General features: G+C 41.4%; 1 protein-coding gene across 2 annotated transcripts in view; it reads left to right on the top strand.

The window, feature by feature from the left end:
• ttc7a (tetratricopeptide repeat domain 7A) overlaps positions 1-12183 on the top strand; it is a 59734-nt gene extending 47551 nt beyond the window's left edge. For both annotated transcript variants that reach the window (XM_039784274.1, XM_039784273.1), the window contains one exon: positions 10519-12183. In XM_039784274.1, coding sequence (XP_039640208.1) covers positions 10519-10737 — 219 coding nt within the window. In that variant the 3' untranslated portion in view covers positions 10738-12183. The remainder of the gene's footprint in view (positions 1-10518) is intronic.
• The last annotated feature ends 9659 nt before the right edge of the window (positions 12184-21842 follow it).

The raw sequence follows: 21842 nt of genomic DNA, 5'->3' as shown, positions 1-21842 counted from the left end.
GGCTCACATATTTTTTCCGTTTTCTTTGACACCTCTATCTTTTTTCTCTCTCCATCCCCCTCTCTCTTTCTATTCATTGGTCCCAGTTTAGCTCTTTCTCGCTCACTCACACTCTATTCCTTGTTTCTTCCTGTTCCTTTCCTCTGTGGCTCCTCTATCACCTCTTTCTTTCATTCCTTCTCCCTTTTCCTTCCTGTTGCCATATTCCCATGTTAGTGTGTACATGCAATTATGTGTGTGCCATGTTGACTTTTATACTGTTATATATTTTATTTATCTGCTTCTATCTGTAAAGAGGTAAGAATAAACTTTGCAATGCAGGAATTTACTCTAGACGCACTGTATATTCTATTTCTTTTCTCCTCACATGTTCACACACACTGTACAGGTTCAGGTTCAGGTTACTTTATTGCTATCTGTAGGTAAACTAGGTTTACAGTCTAAGAGGCAGGACATCCTTAAAACGTTGTAGACTACCACATAACATGCAACACACAAAACATTAAAACATATAAAACAGACAGTATAACATGGATAAAAAAACAGTACCGCATTGACTTGTGCAGTTATATGCGGTAATTCTACAGCTAGTACATGATCAAAGTGCTTGTGCGTTGTGTGCACTAATTCTAGATGTTTATATGTCATTTAGACAGAGATATAAATTCAGATATAAATGTAATAAAAAAAAAATCGATTTTCCAATATTGCACCTGTCATTACAGAACGAAATATTCTGTAGCCTATTTTGCCGTCAATACTGCCGACGTTGTCTTTGCTGTAATCAAATCAGTATATATTTATGTTTAACATGGTATTTCATTTTATCAATGGGAAACATACATGTGTCCAGACAAGGCTAGCAGCAGCAGCGCCGCGTCAGACACGTTTCTGGTGTGTAAAGACATAGAAAAATCCACGCAGCCGACACGCAGCTGACACGCAACAGAAACGCCACGCTCACGCGACGCAGGCAGTTGATTTTTGACAATTTGATTTAGGTGATTCTTGTGCTTAATTCAGACACACCCAAACCATGACACTAAGGAGAAAAATACGATAGATTCAATAAAGGCACGATAAACTAATGTCATCATGGTCTTCTCTATATACACCACAGGAATAGGTACATATTCAGACACATATACATACACTACACTATTTACCATGCAAGGTCAGCATAGTCAATATCATATAATTCAGACAAAAACGAAACATACTGTACACAGTTGGCTCAGTGAAAGTGTTTTACCTTCTTACTATATATCTCACTATGACATGTGGGTCAGTCAGTACACACTCATGCTGTGCAGTCAAACGTTCTAACCCAGAGGACTTTATTTTGAATTCTAGTGGAGGTCCTAAATGTTTCCAAATATACCAAATATGTCAGGTTTAATTTTTGGGAGAATGTATGTAAATTCACAAAGTAACCACAATATTCCCATTTAATTAGAATGATGTAGCCATAAAAAAAAATGGACTATTTCCCTCAGTATAAACATCATGTAGCGTCAACAAAGAGTTGGAACAAGCTAAAACTGAATATATATGATACTGTCACACAGATGGAATGCAATCATTTTTTTCCCAATACTATATTAAGAAATTGTTTGACATTTGGGAGAGTTTGTTTATTCCCTTTCTTAGAGAGTGCTAGTTTAGAAGATTGATACCACTCTCATGTGTGTATGCTGAATATAACGCTACATCAGGAAGACAGTTAGGTTAGGTTAGCTTAGCTTAGCTTAGTTTATCGTGGTGCAGCTAGCGGTGAATCTGTGGAATAGATTGCCAGGAAACCTCAAAAATCATAAGCAGCTTCCAAGGTTTCAAGCTGGCGCTTAAGAATTGGCTCAGAGGACATATACATATATATATATATATATATATATATATATATATATATATATATATATAGTAGGATACGTCTGATAATTTCTTTATTTCTTTTTTAAATTTCTGGTTCTGTATCGATGTACAATGAATACAGTGAGTGACTTGCTGAATGACAGTGTGGTGATGATTGTATTGCATTGTGTGCAATGTTGTTGTTGTTGTTGTTGTTGTTGTTGTTGTTGTTGTTTTTGTGTCATTTTTGCCATGTCAGACCAACCGTCTTGACCCCTCACTCTTACACCACCCTTCCCCAAAGGGGGGCCATGATGGAAATAAGCCTGAGGGCTTCATTGTGTTATCCTGACTTTCCTTTTATGTAAGCACTTGCTGCCTTTGCTGAGCTGGTGTTTTTTTGAAAGGGAATTGTCTAATAAAATCAATCAATGAATCAATCAGCCTGGCTCTGTCCAGCTCAATATGCCTACCAACAGCTCTGAAGATCTCTACTTCACATGTTGTATCTTGTGCTGGACCAGCTGTTTCCCTGTTCCAAGTCTTTATGCTAGGCTAAGCTACTCAGCTGCTGAGTAGTAGCTTTAATCTGAACTGAAACATATGGCAGATATGACAGTCAAGAACTCCTTTATACATCAGTCTATCTTGATGTTGCTAAATCAAATTCGGTGTGCTGCCAATTAAGATCTGGATCCGAGGATATCATGAAACATGTTTCTTTGTCGTGGCTGTTGATGGGTTTTCATCTTTTGTACTATATGTGTGATTGTTGCTAGCTGTGAGTGTTCTTTTCTTCTTCTTTTCATGAGCGGAGCTGCTCGGGAACACAAAATGAATTTGAGCGCAAACTGATCATAAAGTTTCGTATTGTATCCATCTTCCCATCTAACTTTAACCCTTGTGTTGTCTTCCATTCGATCATGCACTTCTGTTCCTCTCAGGTCAGAAAATCAACCCTTTTTCTGATGTTTTTGTCTTTTTCTTTCAACACTTTTGGCACTTATTTGAATGTTTTTGGCGCTTTTTTTGACGTTTAACGTTTCTTTTACTACCATGTATAGACACCACAAACACCAATTTATTACCAGTAGTTTTATAGGAAATTCTACCTAATCCAAAAGTTAAAAAAGCAGAAATTATGAATTATTCAGACTAATATTAAAGGAGAGGTTAAGTGTCAACGTTGAGTGAGGATACTGTGTCCAAACATTTCAATTTATTGTTCAAATGCAAAAAAATTGAATAAAAAAAATTCAATGAAGATAGGGATCCGATCTTTTGTTGTACTTGCGAAGCGCGTTGTATGGAATCATCCATGTTATTTTGGGGTAATTTAAATGAGGTAGTTAAAAAGAAACCCATATTTCTGATTTTGAAAAAGGGTCAAATTTGACCCGAAGACAACACAAGGGTTAAGAAACAACAGGACTTAGCATAGGCTTCTTCCTAAAATGTCAAGCTATTACTTTAAGGGATAATAAAAGAGGGAAATTGTATTTTAAGGAGTGGGTAAGTAGAGACAGTCCAAGCCTACATGGCCGAGGTAAATACAGCAGCCTTGGTTCACCTCTCCCAGCCAGCTCAGACTTAACCACAGATTGCTACTAATAGCAGGGCATTAGGCCACTGGGTTACACTGTGTGTTTGTGTGTAGATGTTGGCCTACAGGGGTTAAACAGACAGCATTTTGGATGACATAACATGCCCTATGGCTTCCATATTGCATAATTATGAAACTTATGGGTCTGAACCATGCCATGCACACAACTTACAATCTTTAGACTAGAACTACTGTACATTACAATTTCTAACTTGGTAGCTCAAATTAATTATTTATAACTTTATTCTTATTTTTCCGTTTTGTCTGGTCATCCAGCTCTTCAGCTCTGTAGGCAGCGTGGCTGACAACAGCAGATTGCAAGTCTAAATTTAGAGTTCAGTTGTCTCTGCGCTGTCTAGAAGACATTCATTTCTGGGAACTAATCCATATGACCATTTTGTCACTGATTGATTTTGTGTTTGTATGTATCTAGCTAACTAGCAGTCTGGTCAATATCTGCTTAGTTCCCTTTGCGTCAACATCCAATCACATATTTGTTTAAAGCCTATACTGTACCTTTTAATTAGTGTTTGGCTTTATACATTAACTGGATTTGCTTCCTAGTATTTATATGCAAACTATGACGTAATAAAAAGTAGGGCTGCTCAATATGAGGAAAATATGCGATATGCGATAATTTTGTTGAATATTGCAATAAAGATATTACTTGCGATAAATAAATAGATATTGAAGATTATTTTTTGGGCATTTACACCTTCAATCACTGGGCGCGCTCTCTACCAACCGAGCCACCCGGGCGCCCAATAAGTTAAGATGAACTCAGTTCTGCTGCTTTCAGTATTTTGTTAAAATACAACCCATTGCTTGTTGAATTTAAAATAAATGAAAGGAAATCGTTTCCAACATTCTTTTATTGAACAAGTTGAATATAAAAGGCACCACTAAAACATTTTTTTACAGTTTCCTACTGATATTTTTCTTTGAACTAACATAGAAAAATCTCTGAGTGTCTTTTGCGAAATGTATATTGCGCCAGTTGATATTACGATGACGATAAAAAAAAAAAATATATATATATATATATATATATATATATATATATATATATATATTGTCCAGCCCTAACAAAAAGTTCTAATGCTCGCTTGAAGCTGAAAAAGTATATCTCTGAGGTGGCTGCTTAGATGTAGTTGGTACGTAAAAATATTACAAAGTTCTCTTTTTGTCTCTGCACAGTGTGACATATAAGTAATATCAGCTGACACTGAAGAACAAAAACTAATTTTCCCAATGCTAATCAATTCCATAATCAAATCTCGGTTGGTTGTGTTTACTTGTGACATCCAGGAAGCTTTTCTCAGTCTCTTCAATCCAGCTGATGGAAATACGCTTGATTGAACGTTGTGTATTTGTTTGCAGCATTTCAAAAGTTTGCCTAAATTTAACTTTGAAAGATGGATGAGAACACCACTGCCCACTCACTCAGTTTGGCTCAGCTCAGTTCACTTGTGCTTTAATGGCACGACAAGAAACAAACCTGGGCTGCCAAGCACCATGGGATCAGCTGAGGTAAAACTGGAGACAGATGGCTGGGAGTAATTAAAGCAAAACCGATACCAGTTTTATCAGTGTAATGCCAGAACCACTCGGTAGCAAATGTTCCTGAGCACACATTTGTTCACTCACTTCCTTTCTGCTCGCTCTCCTTCTCCCTCAGACATTTCGTTCCTTATTGTGTCATTCGTACTAATTTTCAGTTCTCATACCAGTTGAACATCTTTCTCATATTGCCTCTCTGTCTTAAACTTAAATGAATAGTTCAACATTCTGGCAACTACACTTTTGCTTTTTTTTATTCTAGATACGAAGATTGATGTCAATGTCATGTCTGTGGGTTAGGTACCAAGCTAAAATCAGGACGCTGCTAGCCTAGCTTAGCATTAAGACTCGAGGCAGGAGGAAACGAAAGCGAACCTGGTCCAAAATCAGAAAAACACTGCTCACAACCTCTAAAGCGGACTTACATGTTGTATTTAGTTTATTTATCCAAAGCACAAACAAAAAATGAAAAAAAACAATAATTTGTTGTGGGGAAGTTAAATGCTGGAACTTTTTCTTTCTGTGCAAACTGTCTTGTCACAGTATGAAAGCCTGATCACGGCAGACAGTGGCACAGTGAAATTAATCTGCATGTTTTGCAAAATTATTGCATATTTTTACTGTAAGCCCCGCTTTAAGGCAGCGACTGCTAATGGTCATAGTACTTATGACCAGAGCATTTAGTATATGACGGCGAAAATCGGTCCGAGCCCGACATGTACATTTTGATTGACAGCTTTTTAAAGCCCGAACCCGTTTACAGCCCGACATTATTCAAATGTGCGCACACACACAGCTCTTTTACCCTCTGTCAAGAAGGAGTCATTTATACATTTTTTAACATCATTTATTGGAAGTTGGAACAAAGAAATAAAACAAGTCCTCCAGAGGCCAGCCTCCGTTTCACCTCCTCAGCATCCATTTTCGCGCTAATCAAAACTTTTTCTGCTCTTTTGCACTTCTGGTTGGACGCAAACTGCATTTCGTTGTCTTTGTACTTGGACTCTGCACAATGACAGTAAAGTTGAATCTAATCTAAAATATTCAGAATTGGCTAAACAAGATTACTATAATAAGGACATATAATGTGACGTCATGGATGCCATTGCGTCAAAGACAAAGGTCTGTAAAACTCGGTTAATTAAAAAAGTGACAGTTGACTTATAGGGCCCTATCTTGCACTCAGCACAATTGACTTTGTACACCGACGCATGTATCATTCCTATTTTGCACCCGACGCACAGCGGACTTTTCCCTCCACAGACGCACGTCGGTAAATTAGGGAATGAACTTGCGCTCCCGGGGACGGTTCAGCAAAAAGAGGAGGCGTGTTCCGGCGCAAACGTTCCCTAGTGCTAGTTTGCAGTTTCAGAAAACAATTCCGCCACAGACCAGGAAAAACCTGGTCTAAAGTCAGTGGCGCGTTATTCAGATGCTATTTTAAGGGCGCTAATGCTTGGCCATAATGTAGTGTGTGCACACCACGTATACGCTTCTCTCATCTCACGGACCCAGCAGTTCCCATTTTTGCAAACCATACATAATTACAAGGAAACATATGACCTTGTTTTACACAACATTTCCATGAATCATGGATGTGTTGATGACATAAATGAGAAAAATATTAGTGGACTTAAGGATATGTGATGTTGAAATGCATGTGCCGATGCCACTTAACCCAAATGCCCCAGCAGCAGCACAGGAGAGGAGAGGCAGAAGAGCTGCATTGCCTATAGTGAGGTCATCTCGGTCTAATGTTAGACTACATTGCAAAAATATCACCATGCATTCATAACCTCGTGATCCAGTGAGAGTGAGCCCAAAACATCGGAAAGTATGTTTTTGTGACATTTCTTTATTTACATTTTGTCAAAAAGAAAAAAAAAGAAAAAAATTGAATTCTCTGTTCCTGTAAATGTATCTTTGTTTAATTAACACAATAGCCAGACTAGCTGTTTCCCCCCTGCTAAGCTAGGCTAACCACATCCCGTAACCAGCTGTACTTGCAGTAATGCACAGATGTGAGATTGCTATCTTGTGTGTGTGTGTGTGTGTGTTTGTGTGTGTTGTGGTGTGTGTGTGTGTGTGTGTGTGTGTGTGCGTGCGTGCTTTCCTGTCAGTTTGTCTTGTTCAGCCTCTCCTGTTTTTATATCAGACCACAGTATATACAATAGTGTTTATTTGATTGAGCTGCTGGCCTAGAAGGATCAACTTTTCCATGGTTACCAGCATAACTGACATGTGGCACAGATGGAAGTGTGTGTGTGTGTGTGTGTGTGTGTGTGTGTGTGTGTGTGTGTGTGTGTGTGTGTGTGTGTGTGTGTGTGTGTGTGTGTGTGTGTGTGTGTGCGTGCGTGAGTGTGTGTGTGTGTGTGTTATCCCAGTAGCCGACTTGTTTATGCTAGAAACATTGGAACAATATAACCCCTGTGAGTCAGGAGACAGTAAGAGCACAGACAGTAAGATGTGGAAGCTCACACACACACACGCTTGTAAGCCTGTTTGCACATCCTGTGACAGGTTTTCTCTGTACCCAAGAGTTTCGATCTTCCTCTGTGTTTTCCTCACAGCAGCAGTGAGGAAAAGGAGAACGGAGGAAGAGAGGAAGAGAGAGAGAGAGAGAGAGAGAGAGAGAGAGAGTGTGTGTGTGTGTGTGTGTGTGTGTACGTGCTTTTATTGAAAGTTGCATCAGAGCCCCTAGCCAGCTATGTGAATTTCAGCCCAATTAATCTGGAGCTTGTGAGCAGAGACTGCATAACAAGACTTGTCTGTCTGACCTCAGGCCAGCTCAGTGTGTGTGTGTGTGTGTGTGTGTGTGTGTGTGTGTGTGTGTGTGTGTGTGTGTAACAGATAGTCAAAGTAAGGGGATGATATTGTGCAAGAGAGGCTGCCTGTTGTCACCTTGAGTGCACATTGTCACTTGTATATATTGTGTGTGTGTGTGTGTGTGTGTGTGTGTGTGTGTGTGTGTTTTTGTGTGTGTGTGTTTTTTGTGTGTGTGTGTGTGTGTTGTGTGTGTGTGTGTGTGTGTGTGTGTGTGTGTGTGTGTGTGTGTGTGTGTGTGTGTGTGTGTGTGTGTGTGTGTGTGTGTGTGTGTGTGTGCAGTATGTTCGTGTGCGAGACAGATTTGACTCCATGCTGTTGGTCAGTTGCGTGACAGCCTTTTCTGCTGGGCTCTCAAACACACCGCACCCCAACTGAGCTGAGCTCCGCAGAGACAGAACACACTTACACACTCACACAAAGTTCTGCATGACCTTTAACATGGTGACAGCACATATCATCCACAATATCCTTCTCTGTCTCACATGTATACTTTTTTACACACACACACACACACACACACACACACACACACACACACACACACACACACATCCAGTACATATACAGTATATATGTTCATACAGTAAAATCAGTGAGTGTTGAGATTGCATGCATACCCACCACTCTTCCTGGCAGAGCCCTGGGCAGTAGTTGCCCAGCACGCCACTGCAAATGAAGACTTTGGAATAACATGTTCTCTAAAGAAACATACTAATGTTTTTTTTATGTTTTGGGCAACTTAGCACAAACTGTGTAAACTCATTAGTAACAACCATCTTTATATTAGTTTAGGAGATTTCTCTGCCTTCCAGTATAGCTGTTGAGTTACTGTAATTCATTTCAATATTTTCAGTTTTGAAACTTGCTTGACATGGGTGATGAGCTGTGTTGGGCAGTACCACATTAGTTAGTAACTTATATTAATTTATGTGATTACTTTATTTTACTTTTTTTCAGTAATGAATAGTGTAATGGATTACGATTTGAAATTCAGTAATTACATTACATTTAGTTCGATGAATGGTGGATATCAGTTTGGTCTTTCTGCGGTGGACAGAGGGAGAGACAGATAGCCTCTACTATTGAGGAAAAATGCAACTTGCGGTCACTCCAAAGTTGTCTTATTTACATGTTTGTGTGTTCTTAACTGGCTTGCTGACGTAAGCCACTGGTACGCCTACGTTTAGGAATCGCTTGGTTTCGTTCACAGTTGGAGGTGTGAACCTTACGCGTTCACTTTGAGGATGGGGCTTCTGGAGAGCTGTGTGCAGTCACTGTGGCTAATGTTACGCCCACTGCTGATGGTCGGAAATGTATAGCTGGTAGCTTACACCACAGTGTCATTTTCTATTTTTTACACCTGTTAAATAAGAATATGTGTGAGTGAGTGTGGAGGCCTGTGTTGTGTTGAAGGACGGCACCTTTGATGGTGCTAGGCTGAGTGATGTAATGTTTGCTAATTACTTTTGACTTTCTCAATGACTAATAGCTGACCCAACACTTTCCTTTACCGAATTCAATGTAAAACTGTGTTTTATTGTCCCTTGGGTTTTCTTTTTGTAGTTTGGGGTCTATCGGTTATGATAACATTGTACTCACCAAGTTCATTCCTGAGATCTGGGAACGCGCCAACATTGCTGAAGATAGGTCCAGCTGGGCAACAAGCCTGGCGAGCAGTGAAGACGATCATACAGGTTGAAAACAAGCTTTCGGGTTAGCAAAATTGATTTAGAAGAGAAAAAGAGGGCTAACAGTAAAATAACAACCCAAAACTGCAGGAAGCTGGATGTCTGTTTCAGGACATCAGCGTTTGCTTTTTTTGTCTTCTGGGTTTGACTTTCTGCTACTGTTGCTTGTAAATGCGTTGCTTGCAGCTGGTTTTTGAATCTCTTTTGCCAACAAGATTAGTGCAACAATAACAGAACTTTGACCCAAAAAAGCGAGTGCAGTGTAATATTATTAGCAATAACCTAACAGGATTTAAGTCGCTGAAAGTTGACTTTTATTCTCTATTTACTTTACATCAACCGAGACCCCTAAAACCAGAAACCTTTCCCTTTGTCTGAAGGTAGAAAAAAAACATGATTACACTTAAATGGTCCCTTTAGCAGTCCCTCCTCTGACCCGAGCACACAGCATCTACTTTTCTTACTGTGTGTATCTGTGCGTAATAATCTAGCTATCTGTCTGGATTTACCCTGCAGAGATCTGAGGAGCAGTTAACCCTAGTCCTCATAAATCCACCGGAGTTTAAAATTCCCACACAAAGAAAGTAGAAGGAAACTGACATTGGCTGAAAAGACATGCATCCGGCGGAATTTCCAGAAGCAATCCCGGAAGTGGAACGTCGTGGATATAGACTATAGCTAACTTTTATGGCAAGTTCCGCCCACCGTGAGGGACACGAATCACAAGCTAGCACCGCCAATAAACTAGCTAGCTAGCCTGTTGGTTCACGATGGAAGCCACGAGTATTGTTCTGTACATTTTAAGTTACCAACATTATGCACACTGACTGTAATTCTGCATAATGACCAGTTTTACCAGTCAGAAGGCCAAGGTTTAAGAGTCACAGTTCGTTACTGAATAAGCCTAACTAGACAATAAATGAATGCAGACCTGATTTTTTTTTTTTTTTTTATATATTTCTCTTTTCTTTTATCCATCTGTCCATCCAGGGCTGTCTGCTGGTGAAAACCGGGCGTATCCACCTCGGGGAAAAGGTCCTGCGTGATGCGGTTCAGGTCCACAGCACCTCCCACGAGGCGTGGAGCGGCCTGGGCGAGGCCCTTCAGTCTCGTGGCTCCAGCCAGGCTCCCGACTGCTTCTTGACAGCCCTGGAGCTGGAGGCTTCCTGCCCCATCCGGCCCTTCACCATTATCCCCAGGGAGCTTTGAGGGGCCAGGGCTGGGTTGGAGGTTAGGGTTAGGGTTAAGGGAATTATACAGTGATACAGATGCACTAAAAAAACACTGCTGGGTTGAAAATCTTCCTTAAATGAAAAGTTTGACATTTTGTGAGATAGGCCTGTTCACTTTCTTTCCATGTGTGTGATGGGAAGATTGATACCACTCATATCTGTCTATTAAATATGAAGCTTCAGCCAGGAGACAGTTAGCTTAGCTTAAGAAAAAGTCTAGCTCATAACCCCCTGTAAAACTACAATTTTTTTTTTTTTTTAATACACTGGACGAATTAAACAAGCAAAATAGAACGTAATAAGTGAACTAAAGAGTTTACGGTAGGCAGATTTTTTTTGTGATCTTTAAACAGAGGAAGGCTAGCTTTTTCCCCTTGTCTCCTGTCGTTATGCTAAAATAAGATAATCTAAGCTAATATGAATGTGGTATCAATCTTCTCATCTAACTGCTAGCGAGAACGCGATTCAAGTGTATTTCCTAAAATCCAAAGTATTCCTTTAACAAGTATTTCTTTAACTATTGTTCTCAATCTCAGTGACTTTCATTGTCCCCCTCTTAATTATCCAATTGTCCAAATATTATATATGAGCATTCCTAGCATCCATTCTTGATAAGTTATTTATTTTTCTCAATTTTGCATATTTACATGAAAACAGTGGCGTTGATATTTGATATCAATGCTGTTTGTGCAAAAAAAGCGAGCAGTTTATAGAGAGAATAATGTTATAATGTACTGTAACAATGTACATCTCCTATGGAGTTATAAGTACAGAAGTAATAGCTCTTTTGCAATTAGTGACAAATTAGTAATATTTAAAAAACAAAATAATCTGATTCATCGGCTATCACTTTACGGGTTCATAAATCAGAAAAGATGTGCTGGTTACATCTTGAGATAGAATGTATGTTTGTGTGATATATGTGCTGGTGTTACTGACATCCTATACATAATCTATGTATCTGCATTTCAGATACATAGATTATGTATAGGCTGTCAGTAACACCAGCAGCTCCACTTTATCTTTACTTTAGCCTTTGATGTATTTTTGATGATCATGTTGATTGACGCAGCTTTCATGTACGCACACGCACAAACACCCCCACCATCTCATCTTCAAAGCACATATATTTTCTATAAGGGGCCACTTACCTATCATTCCATATATCATTATTATGTATTTGTGTACCTACAGCATATATGTGCATGCATATGTGTCTTCATACAGAATGTATTTGTATTATGTATCTTCATGCATGTGTCTGTTTGTTTTAAACCATCCCTCTGTCCCTGTTCTGTTTGTACGGTACAGTACGCGACTCATCCGCTCATAATGCGTGTGTTGTTTTGATTTAGTTTTTGACTCATCTGTCTGTAATGCTCTCCATTATAAACAACAATGGCTTTAAAAAAAAAAAATCACAGCTGGATTCCGTGTCTTCACCTGCCTTGTCACTTGTGACTAATGGACATCACTTCCGAGTGCCTAACCACATTAATGTGAGCAGTGGGACTGGGCTGCCGGCTTATGTAATACTGCCAGCACAGTTTTCTGCCTCCAAACTCCCTCCTCCTCCTCCTGTCTCTCTCTCCTTCTCTCTCTCTCTCTCTCTCTCTCTACGTCTCTCGCTCTCTCCCAGCTTGGCTGATGTGATGTGATGTGGCTTGGTTGCCTAGCAGCCATCCCCTTGTTTGAGTAACTGGGGAAGCGGAGAGATATCTGCTGAACAACACACACACACACACACACAGCGAGAGGCAGATAATGCCCCCGTTGTGTGGTGTTACAGGCTTGACAGTGTCTGTTTGATGTCTGCTGTTACCATGTGAGGTATGAGCCAGCTATAATCAATGTCTCAGGATGGTGTAAATTGATTTGTGTTTTGGGAAGAGTCACTGTCTTTGCTCTCAGCAACACCCCCCCACACACACACACACACACACACACACACACACCGTTTCTTAACCCTTTCCCTCCCTGCAGAGCTACAAGCTACTAATCCCGACCTTCTCTGTCTTTTCTTAAAACTCCACGATCGCCCACGTCCCCCCTCGCTCCCGGCATGAAAATCCCCCCATTCATCAATACTTTGATTTTTGCGTAGGAATTATTGATCACTGTCACTTCTTTTCTGCTGTCCGAAAAAAAAAAAAAAATCTAATTTTACTTTTTCCCGCCTCGCTCGCCGGCTCTCCCTTTTTCCATCCTCTCCTCATTAGCGCTGTGTGTAACACCTACACAGGGGCTTCGGGAGATGAATGGTCTAGTCCCTGTTAGAAGGTAAGAAGTGAAATATTACGTGGTGTGCTCACACATACACACACCGGCAATAATAGGCACATGAACACATTGTGTGGTACAGTAATCTTGCTCACACACACACACATATGCACACACACACACACACACACACACCATGGTGCCATGGTCTTGACAGCTCTGGTAAAAGAAGACAGATAAATGGAGGGAGTGTCCTGCTGTAAAGCCTCTCAGAATGACAACAAGCAGAGGAAGCTCTCTTCACTGGGCCACCACATACACACATACACACACACAAACACACACACACACACACACATATAAATATGTACAGCATATACACCTGGGATCAATGAACAGGTCTTGTCATGTACTGGCGTCTGCGTCAACTTGATGTCATTGCATCGCTCTGGTTACGCCCGAGCATTAAGACCGTCTGTGTGTGGGATATTTGAGGAATGGGTTGGTGGGGAGCAACTGGTGTCAGGTGTTCACTTACTGTACATTTATGGTTGCCGTAGACACACACACACACACAACCTCCGTACTAGAGCTACTAGATTAATCACCAACTATTTTAATAATCGATTCATCGTTTTGAGTCATTTTTTGAGAGAAAAAAAAGGAAACAATTATCTGATTCCAGCTTCTAAACTGTGAATATTTCTAGTTTCCTGACTCCTCTGTGACAGTACACTAAATATCTTTGAGTAAAAAAAAAAAAATTGAGGACTAAATATCTTTGAGTAAAAAAATAAAATTGAGGACATCACCTTTGGCTTTGGTCCTGATCACTGATCATCATTTTTCACCATTTTCTGACATTTTAATAGACCAAACAACTGGAAATAATTGTTAGTTGCAGCCCTACTCCATACAGAGCATCATGAAATAAGTTGCACCCGTATTGAGACAAAAGTCATCAATAATGAACAACTGACAATCAAAGGTGGTGACCACGATGAGTGAGGTGTGTGCGCGTGTGTGTGCGCATGTGTGTGTGTGTGTGCATGTGTGTGTGTGTGTGTTGGCCTGGTATTCAGGTCACGGCGGGGTGTGCGCGTGGATGCCAACCCTGCAGGGGCATATGGAGGGCACGGGCTGGGTGGTGTAGGTGCACGGCGCCAAGAAGGAAACCATAAACCACCATTGTGATTTCCAAACAAGGCCAGAGAGTCGTGGATGGGTGAGGGGTGTGACGGAGGTTATGAGGATCAGATGTGGTTCCATAATCTCATGTATAAATAAAATGACTGGTACACTAGACCTATACATAATGAATCGCCAAGGGTCAAATGTGTTCCAGCAGAGTTCAAAGAACATGTTGATAAAAGAATGTATTCACGATACTGTACGGATTGCCTAAAGGTGAGGCGTAAATACTGTATATTCCCAGAAATACTTTGGTAAACAAAGCTTTATAATCTGACATGAGTTCAAGTCAAATGTTTTTCACAGTAATTTCCTAGACTTGCCTTTTATATGACTGATGTTTATAATAAATGTAAATGGACTGTTTTTATATAGCGCTTTTCTAGTCTTAACCACTGCTCTAAGCGCTTTTACATAGTACAGGAACCATTCACCATTCACACACATTCATTCACAGTGGTGGCCGAGGCTGCCGTACAAGGTGCCACCTGCTCATCAGATAAACATTCACACTCATTTACACTCGGGGGCAACTCAGGGTTCAGTGTCTTGCCCAAGGACACTTCGACATGGGACTGCAGGGCCAGGGATTGAACCACCAACCTTCCGATTGGCAGGCGGCCGCGCTACCACTGGCTACATTTGATCCACCTTAATCAATACAGGCTATACATAATAAAATCTATGCATGTAATTTTTACTGGTGGGAATAGTTAAAAACATTATAGCTGCAAAGATTAATCGAATAATTGAGATCAGCTATTAAATTAATCACCAACTATTTTGATAATCGATTAATCGGTTATATCTTGAGAATAAAGTAAATTCCAGCTTCTTAAATGTGAATATTTTCTAGTTTCTTCACGCTTCTGTGACAGTAAGCTGAATACCTTTGAGTTGCGGACAAAACGAGACATTTAAGGACATCATATTGGGCTTAACACTGATCGACATTTTTCACCATCGTTTGACTGTCAACAGACCACACAACTAATCGATTAATCGAAGAAATAATAGTTAGTTGCAGCCCTAAAAAGAATACTTTGACATTTTGGGAAAATCCTTTTTTTTCTTTTCTTGCTAAAATATAAAGTTACAGCCAGTTAGCTTAGCTTAGCACAAACGGAAAAAACAGCTAGCCTGGCTCTATCCAAAGGTAGCAAAATCTGCCTGCCAAAAGCTTTTTTACATGATCTTCCATGAAACCACAACTTGTTGGTTTAGAACTTCAATTTTTGTACAAATTAAACAGTTTTATAACTTTAACTTTAGGGAGCTTTAGAGGTGCTGGTGGTGGGAGGGGGGGGGTTGTTACCTTTGGTCGGAGCCAGGCGAGTCTTTATGCTAAGCTAAGTGTGAATAACAGAAAATAAGGGCAAAAGTTCACGCTTTCAAAAACAAAATGCAGTTGTTTGCTGTGCAAACCACACGCAGCTCTGATAACCCTGTTTAATGATCTGAAACAAGTGTTGAATTATTCAAACATTCTCAGCCACACCACCATCCATTTTTGGACTTGCTCTGATGCTCATTTATAAGGTTGACATGGTCAAGCACCATGCCTAATAACAGCGCAGTAAACGCCAGCTTGGCCTGGCGGTGTGTTCTCTTTCATCAATCACTCTAGCTCACCTGATCGGCCTCCAGCGCTCCTGATCCGCTTCCACACACACACACACACACACACACACACACACACACACACACACACACACACACACACACACACACACACACCACAACGGTGCCAGCACCATTACCCACTTAAACAATGACCCCCTTGTTCGCTAACAGTCGCTCATTGGAGCTGATTAAACTTTTAAATGTCATTTAATAGAAGCGTAATGTTGCTCCCATGCATCTGTCAGCAGCTTGAGGGGGGTAAAGGGATACCTGGTCAACATCCTGGTGTGTCACACTGCCTGCTAAATTCTTCAGCTGGCTAGTCATCACTCTTAGTGTTGGGATGTGGTGATGAGAGTCAATGTGACCTGGACTTAAAGGGGACACGAGGGAGCAGCACCTCTGAACCTGTCGCTCTTTATTTGACCCTCTTTCTGCTGGCTGGAGTCTTTCAAGGTGCTCATGTTATACAGCGAGGGAGAAAGGGAGACAGCTTGGCCGCTTCTGTGATACCGGGAGGCCATTTTAGCTCAGCACAATGTCAATGACAAAGGCTTCTCTGTTTGAGGGTTTGTTTGTTTGGCAACCTTCAGCTGGGACTCAGCAACTGATAATGGCATTTGTCCCACACCAGTATTGGATTAAGGGTATTTTTGGGTAACCTCACATTCTTAAGAAATTCCAGCGGTCTGCCTTCGTCATCGTTCTGGAGCAGGGTCACATTTTCTCAGCATGTTGGACCGCGTTAGCTGTTAATTTGACGTCTTTGACTGTGGCCCAGCTGAGTAGCAGGGTCAGTAGCTCCTGTTCTAAGCTGCCAGAAACACAGATTTACTCCAGACCCCACTGATGTCCTACACTGCTTCCTGAATGTTGACCGGATCTCATTAAGCTGTTCCCGAGAACTGAAGTTGATATTTGGGCTGCCAGTGCGACCTGCCCTGACACCAGATGTTCCCATGACCTTCAAATGATATAATTCCACTGTGCCAGCATAACTCGCATCTTAAATCGCACTTAAGCCGCCCTCTTACGACTCTTGACATGAAACACTACCACAGATGAAAAGATTTTGTGTGTGTGTGTGGTAGGCTTTGTGGAGTACCATCCTGATCATTTTCGCTGCAGAGCTTCGACGCTAAAGGTTCACTTTCATCTTTCGGTAGAGGTTTAAATTATTACATTTTAAGTACTCATAGCAAAAATACAGAAGAGGACTAGGGCCACATGTGAAAAATGTATTTGAATTCTTATACTTTGAGTTTGAAGTCATATTTCTGAAAAAAAAAGTCTGAATTCTGAGAATAAAGTCAACCGCATTCTACGTTTTAGTTTAGCTTGTTAGCATGCAACACATGCAGTTTAGCACAAAACACGGAGAAAAAAGCTGAATTCTGTATCGGCAGATTGCAGATTCCATGTTATTACCATTCGTCCTGTAGGAATCTGGGAATGGGAATGTCTGTATTAAATTTCATGGCAATAGATTCACAAATGGTTGAAATATTAAACCCAAAAAAATAAATGTCAACCTTGGGGATGCTGATTTTATTTTTCTCAGAATTCTGACTTTAAACTCAGATCTCAAATACATTTTTCACATTGGCCCTAACCCTCTTCCATACAAAAAGGAAGGTTTTGTAGTAGTAGTAGTAACTAGCCTCTTTAAGTATTGAGTGTATGGGTGCACTTGTCAGTTTTTTTGCAAATGCGTTTTTAAAAAGCAAAGGATCACAAGCGCATTAACTGTGCGGCTACGTGCGTATTCGAAGCAATGTGTGTCTACGAGGTGGGGGAGTTTGATTGACAGCGAAAGAGCAGGTGCCTAGCCGTGCCTGTGGTCGAGGCAGGCTGTGGGAGATAGATGGTGTTAAGTCGTCAGTATGAGGCATATGTCAGAGATCAGTGCTGGACTGTGGAGATCGCTGAGATGAGAATAGAGGAAGAGCACTGCGGGGTTGAGAGAGACAGAGATTACTGGGGGCTTGGTGCCTTGACCACAGGCAGAATGGCTGCTCATCCAACACAAACATACACATACACACACACACACACACACACACACACACACACACACACACACACACACACACACACACACACACACACACACACACACACACACACACACACACACACACACACACACACACACACACACCCTCTCATCCTTCTCATTGCGTCTTCCTCACAATAAGTGGATACACATGGCCAGCCCTCTAGAGGCTGCATTCAAAGCCCGGTGTTACAAGTGCCTTCCTCTCTGGGTGGAAGTGTCCGCTCCTTTGTCTCCAGAATAATGACAGGGAGAATAAAAGCTCGGCTCTTGAACCTCCTCAAGCTCTTAAGTGTCTGCAACTTAAGGAAAACAGAGTGGTGGTCTGGTGGGGATTACCGTAAAAGTCGTGATAATGTCGGTACGGCTCGCCTGACTGTTATGCCAAACAAAACACTTCACTGATGTCAATGCGTGTGTGGAAGAGTAAATGCCTCAATATGTGCAGTATCTCACGAGTTCCAAAATCCCCTTATCACTAACAAAGCGCTATTGAAATGAGCTTCTACTCGAAGTCCAGCCTGTGTTTCATGTCAGTGTTCACCTTTGCTGAAGTGCCCTATGGAGCAAGAAACGAGAACGGTCCTTACCAGCTTTAGGGATGCTGCTTCATCAGCTGAGGGTTGACCCACCAGTGGGGGGTGGTTTGAGATGTTTTGTGGATATTATGAACAACTCTTCGCCAAAGCTAAAATGCAGCACCTGTGACCTCATCACTCCACTATTCTGTCACATGGCTACCCAACTCAAAGCATAGGCAGTATATGAAATGGACCGACAGATCCCGTCGCTCTGGACGGAGACCAGTGAAGGATATCAGAAGCGCTTTTCCGGTGATGGATGAGCGTTACTGCACAGCCTCCAACTGAGCTTGAAGACGTAGATGTGACGTGAGCAACGTGTCTGAAAGTTGTAAGTCTTCTGGTAGCTGCGCCAAGAGAAATCTCAATCTCAATTCCCAATCTTGCAGAGACAGAGAGCGTAGGTATATGTAAGGAGATAACATGGACACAACTTAAATGCTAGTTAACATTAGTAATTAAACTTAAACAGGTAATGTAAGTCGAAACTGCCTGCGAGCTTCTCCTGTACTGTACGGTAATTCCTCTACTATGCGACAGTAAGTCGCGTGGTTATGACACAATTGGCATAACGTGAGGTACAAGGTAATGGAGCCTTTTATACATTGTCGTGTTTCTTTAGAAATAAACAATGGACAAATAAAGTCTTTAAACGCTTCAGATGTAAAGTTATGCGCTGTCAAAGTGACATCAAAATGAATGGCAGTCAATGGAATGCTAACAGCGGGTGAGCGTTTGATAGCATCAAAATCGCGCCATAGGAGGTTCGAGTTCTGAAGAGAGGCTTACCCCCTTGTGTAAAAGAGGCACCTGTTATCGAGCAGCATGTCTTGGTACGCGATCTGTGCTGCCTGCATGATCCGACATGCGCAAGATGTTCGCGCATGCGCAGATGACAACCCTGTCTTACGACTGCGCGATCTGTCTCACGCTCGCGCACCTTTGCACCGCGGAAGTGTGGAGGAATCTTAAGTTTTGCAGTGACAGAAATTTATTATTTTGGATTGGCAACCACGTAAACACCTCGTAATGCATAGCGTAAGCTACATTTAAAAACATCACAACATCCCCACACTACGTCACAAAAATAACAATGTCGCCAAGGAGTAGTACACGGACGTCGATAGGCGGTTTTGGATCAGTGACAATAAGTACTTAATTTAAATATCTTTATAAAACAGACCTGCCGTGAACTGCATAATGAATAACATAAAATGTTATATGTAGCCTGGTCGTCAACGCATGCGTGATACAAATAGTGTAGGGAAACCGTCATGTTTTCTACTATGTATTTATGCGCATGCGCATATCGGATTGTGCAGGCAGCACCGATCGCGTACCATGTATACAATCTGTCCAAAATGAGCCAGTGTTTTCCATAGTTCAAACCAGCATCTAACCCAATGTTTTCCACAAACCATCCCAGGTGTTGCAGTAACATCACTACAAACATGGCCCCGCTTTGTCCCACTGTGTTCACTGTGTGAGCTTTATGCTACGTCAACTGTTATGGCCGCTGCTTGTGGGCAGCAGAACAAGCTGTTCTACACACAACATTTACATATTTTCACAAGTTAATATGTCAAGCATGTTTGCAAACAGTTGTTCATTTATGCGTCCAGCAGGCACGGAGCAACATCAGCATTCATTTGGAGTTATGTTTCTGTACACTCAACTCAAGTCCATTATTCAATCTCCTTTTAGCTCTTGTTTTGGTCTTCACCAACTCCTGAGGGAAATATCTGTCTCTTTAGCTGCTAAATGCTATGCTCAAAGGCTACTTGCTAATTTTGCGCATCTGCTGTTTGGTAGGCAGGTATAGCGTGCATTTGGTTTTATTAGAGCTGAAGACAATGAGCTGAAAAACACAAAAATACTCCATAGAGGTGAGGAAAACTGCAGGCAGGTCATTTGATCCATTGTTCATGTCCAACAGATTCTCACTCCCATCTCGTAAAATACAGACGCTTGGTCTGGTGGTGCCTTTGTCGTTGTTATTGACGCTTGTTGAAGTTAAAAAAGTTAAAACCATGTTTACATTTTGAAAACAATGTACTTTTGGTTATGCAGCTTGCAGGTAGATCTAATCAAATAACTACACTAATCAGCATTTGACTGCCTCACCCAAAACCTAGCTTCTAAAGAATTAATCAGGTCATGTCTGACATTTAGCATATGAAGAAGACTCATTGTCCCCACAGGAAAGGTAACTATTGTTTCTGCTTTTGGGGAGCCACTCCCTGCTAGGCCAGACGTGATTAGAACAAAGAATGTGTATTCATATAGTTGGATTGATTGGGAACGTACACCTTTATTTTGAGAGACCTCTGACCAATAGGGGAAGATTTCATTTGAGGAACCACCCAGGTGGAGGGAATAAATGTGTGATCCGGAGACTGTCTCAACACTTCAATCTGTGACCCGCAAGGGAAGCAGTTGGAGTCCGCTGTTTACAGTGTAATTGTTTGTCATGTCGCATGACTGTTTTTATGTGACTCCGCAAGGAGAATCATGGATTCAGTCCGCTGTCAGCTGCAGTGTAACATTTGTGCCTTGACTGTCGTTTTCATGTTGTTTTATTAAACCTTTTTGCTTAACTTCCAATTCGACCCCTGCCTCTCCTCCTTCCTCCAGAAATCAGAACGAACACGTCTTTTAGAGAATTCTTAACACGCTAAAACTCTCCTTTAGCGTCATATCTAAACGTGCTTTATCTAAACGCGCTTGGTCGGGACTATTGGCGTCACTTTTGATGCAGTTAGGTTAAGGAAAAGGTCGTGGGCGGGCTTACGTTTCCATGACACGCGGGAGGAACGGGAGGATTGGGTTCAGGAAAAGAAGAAAGCGACGGTTGGGTTTAGGAAACGTGACACGCGGGACACGATCCCCAGTCTCCAGGGTGAAAGTCCTGTGTTGTTTGACCCATCCACCACCCCAACCAACCTCCCTATGCGGATTTTCGGCCTTTCATACTACTCGCTACCGTAGTCGCTCTTAGTGCTACTTCATCTTCAAACCCCGTGTAGCTGCTGCTCTCCCTGGTGCGTTCTACAAACACGCTGAAGGGCGCTTTTTTCTCGTCGCTTCAGACGCCGACAGCCATTGTGCAAACGTCCGTATTTTACGAGTTCGGAGTGAGAACGGGTTGTCATGTTGTCAAGTGTTGATTAGTGCAGCTTTAATGACCCAGCGAAGAAGAGGAGGCGAGTCGAGCCATGTTCGTAGTGAAAACAGGTCACACATGTGCCTAGGATACAGCAAGCTGCTCCACTGATGATGAAGGGAATTTGTAGATACATTAGTTGAGTGTCTCCATCCAAATGACCTAAAAAGAATAATCCATCAGAGTTAAAAGTTATGTGACTGGTTTTCACTGATTTTTGTTTGTTAATGGCATTATGACGACTCCTT

Source organism: Perca fluviatilis, chromosome 19 (genome assembly GCF_010015445.1).
Source record: "Perca fluviatilis chromosome 19, GENO_Pfluv_1.0, whole genome shotgun sequence".
NCBI classification, from domain to species: domain Eukaryota; kingdom Metazoa; phylum Chordata; class Actinopteri; order Perciformes; family Percidae; genus Perca; species Perca fluviatilis.
Note: the sequence above shows the minus strand (reverse complement) of the source record. Positions and strands in the feature narration are given on the sequence as shown.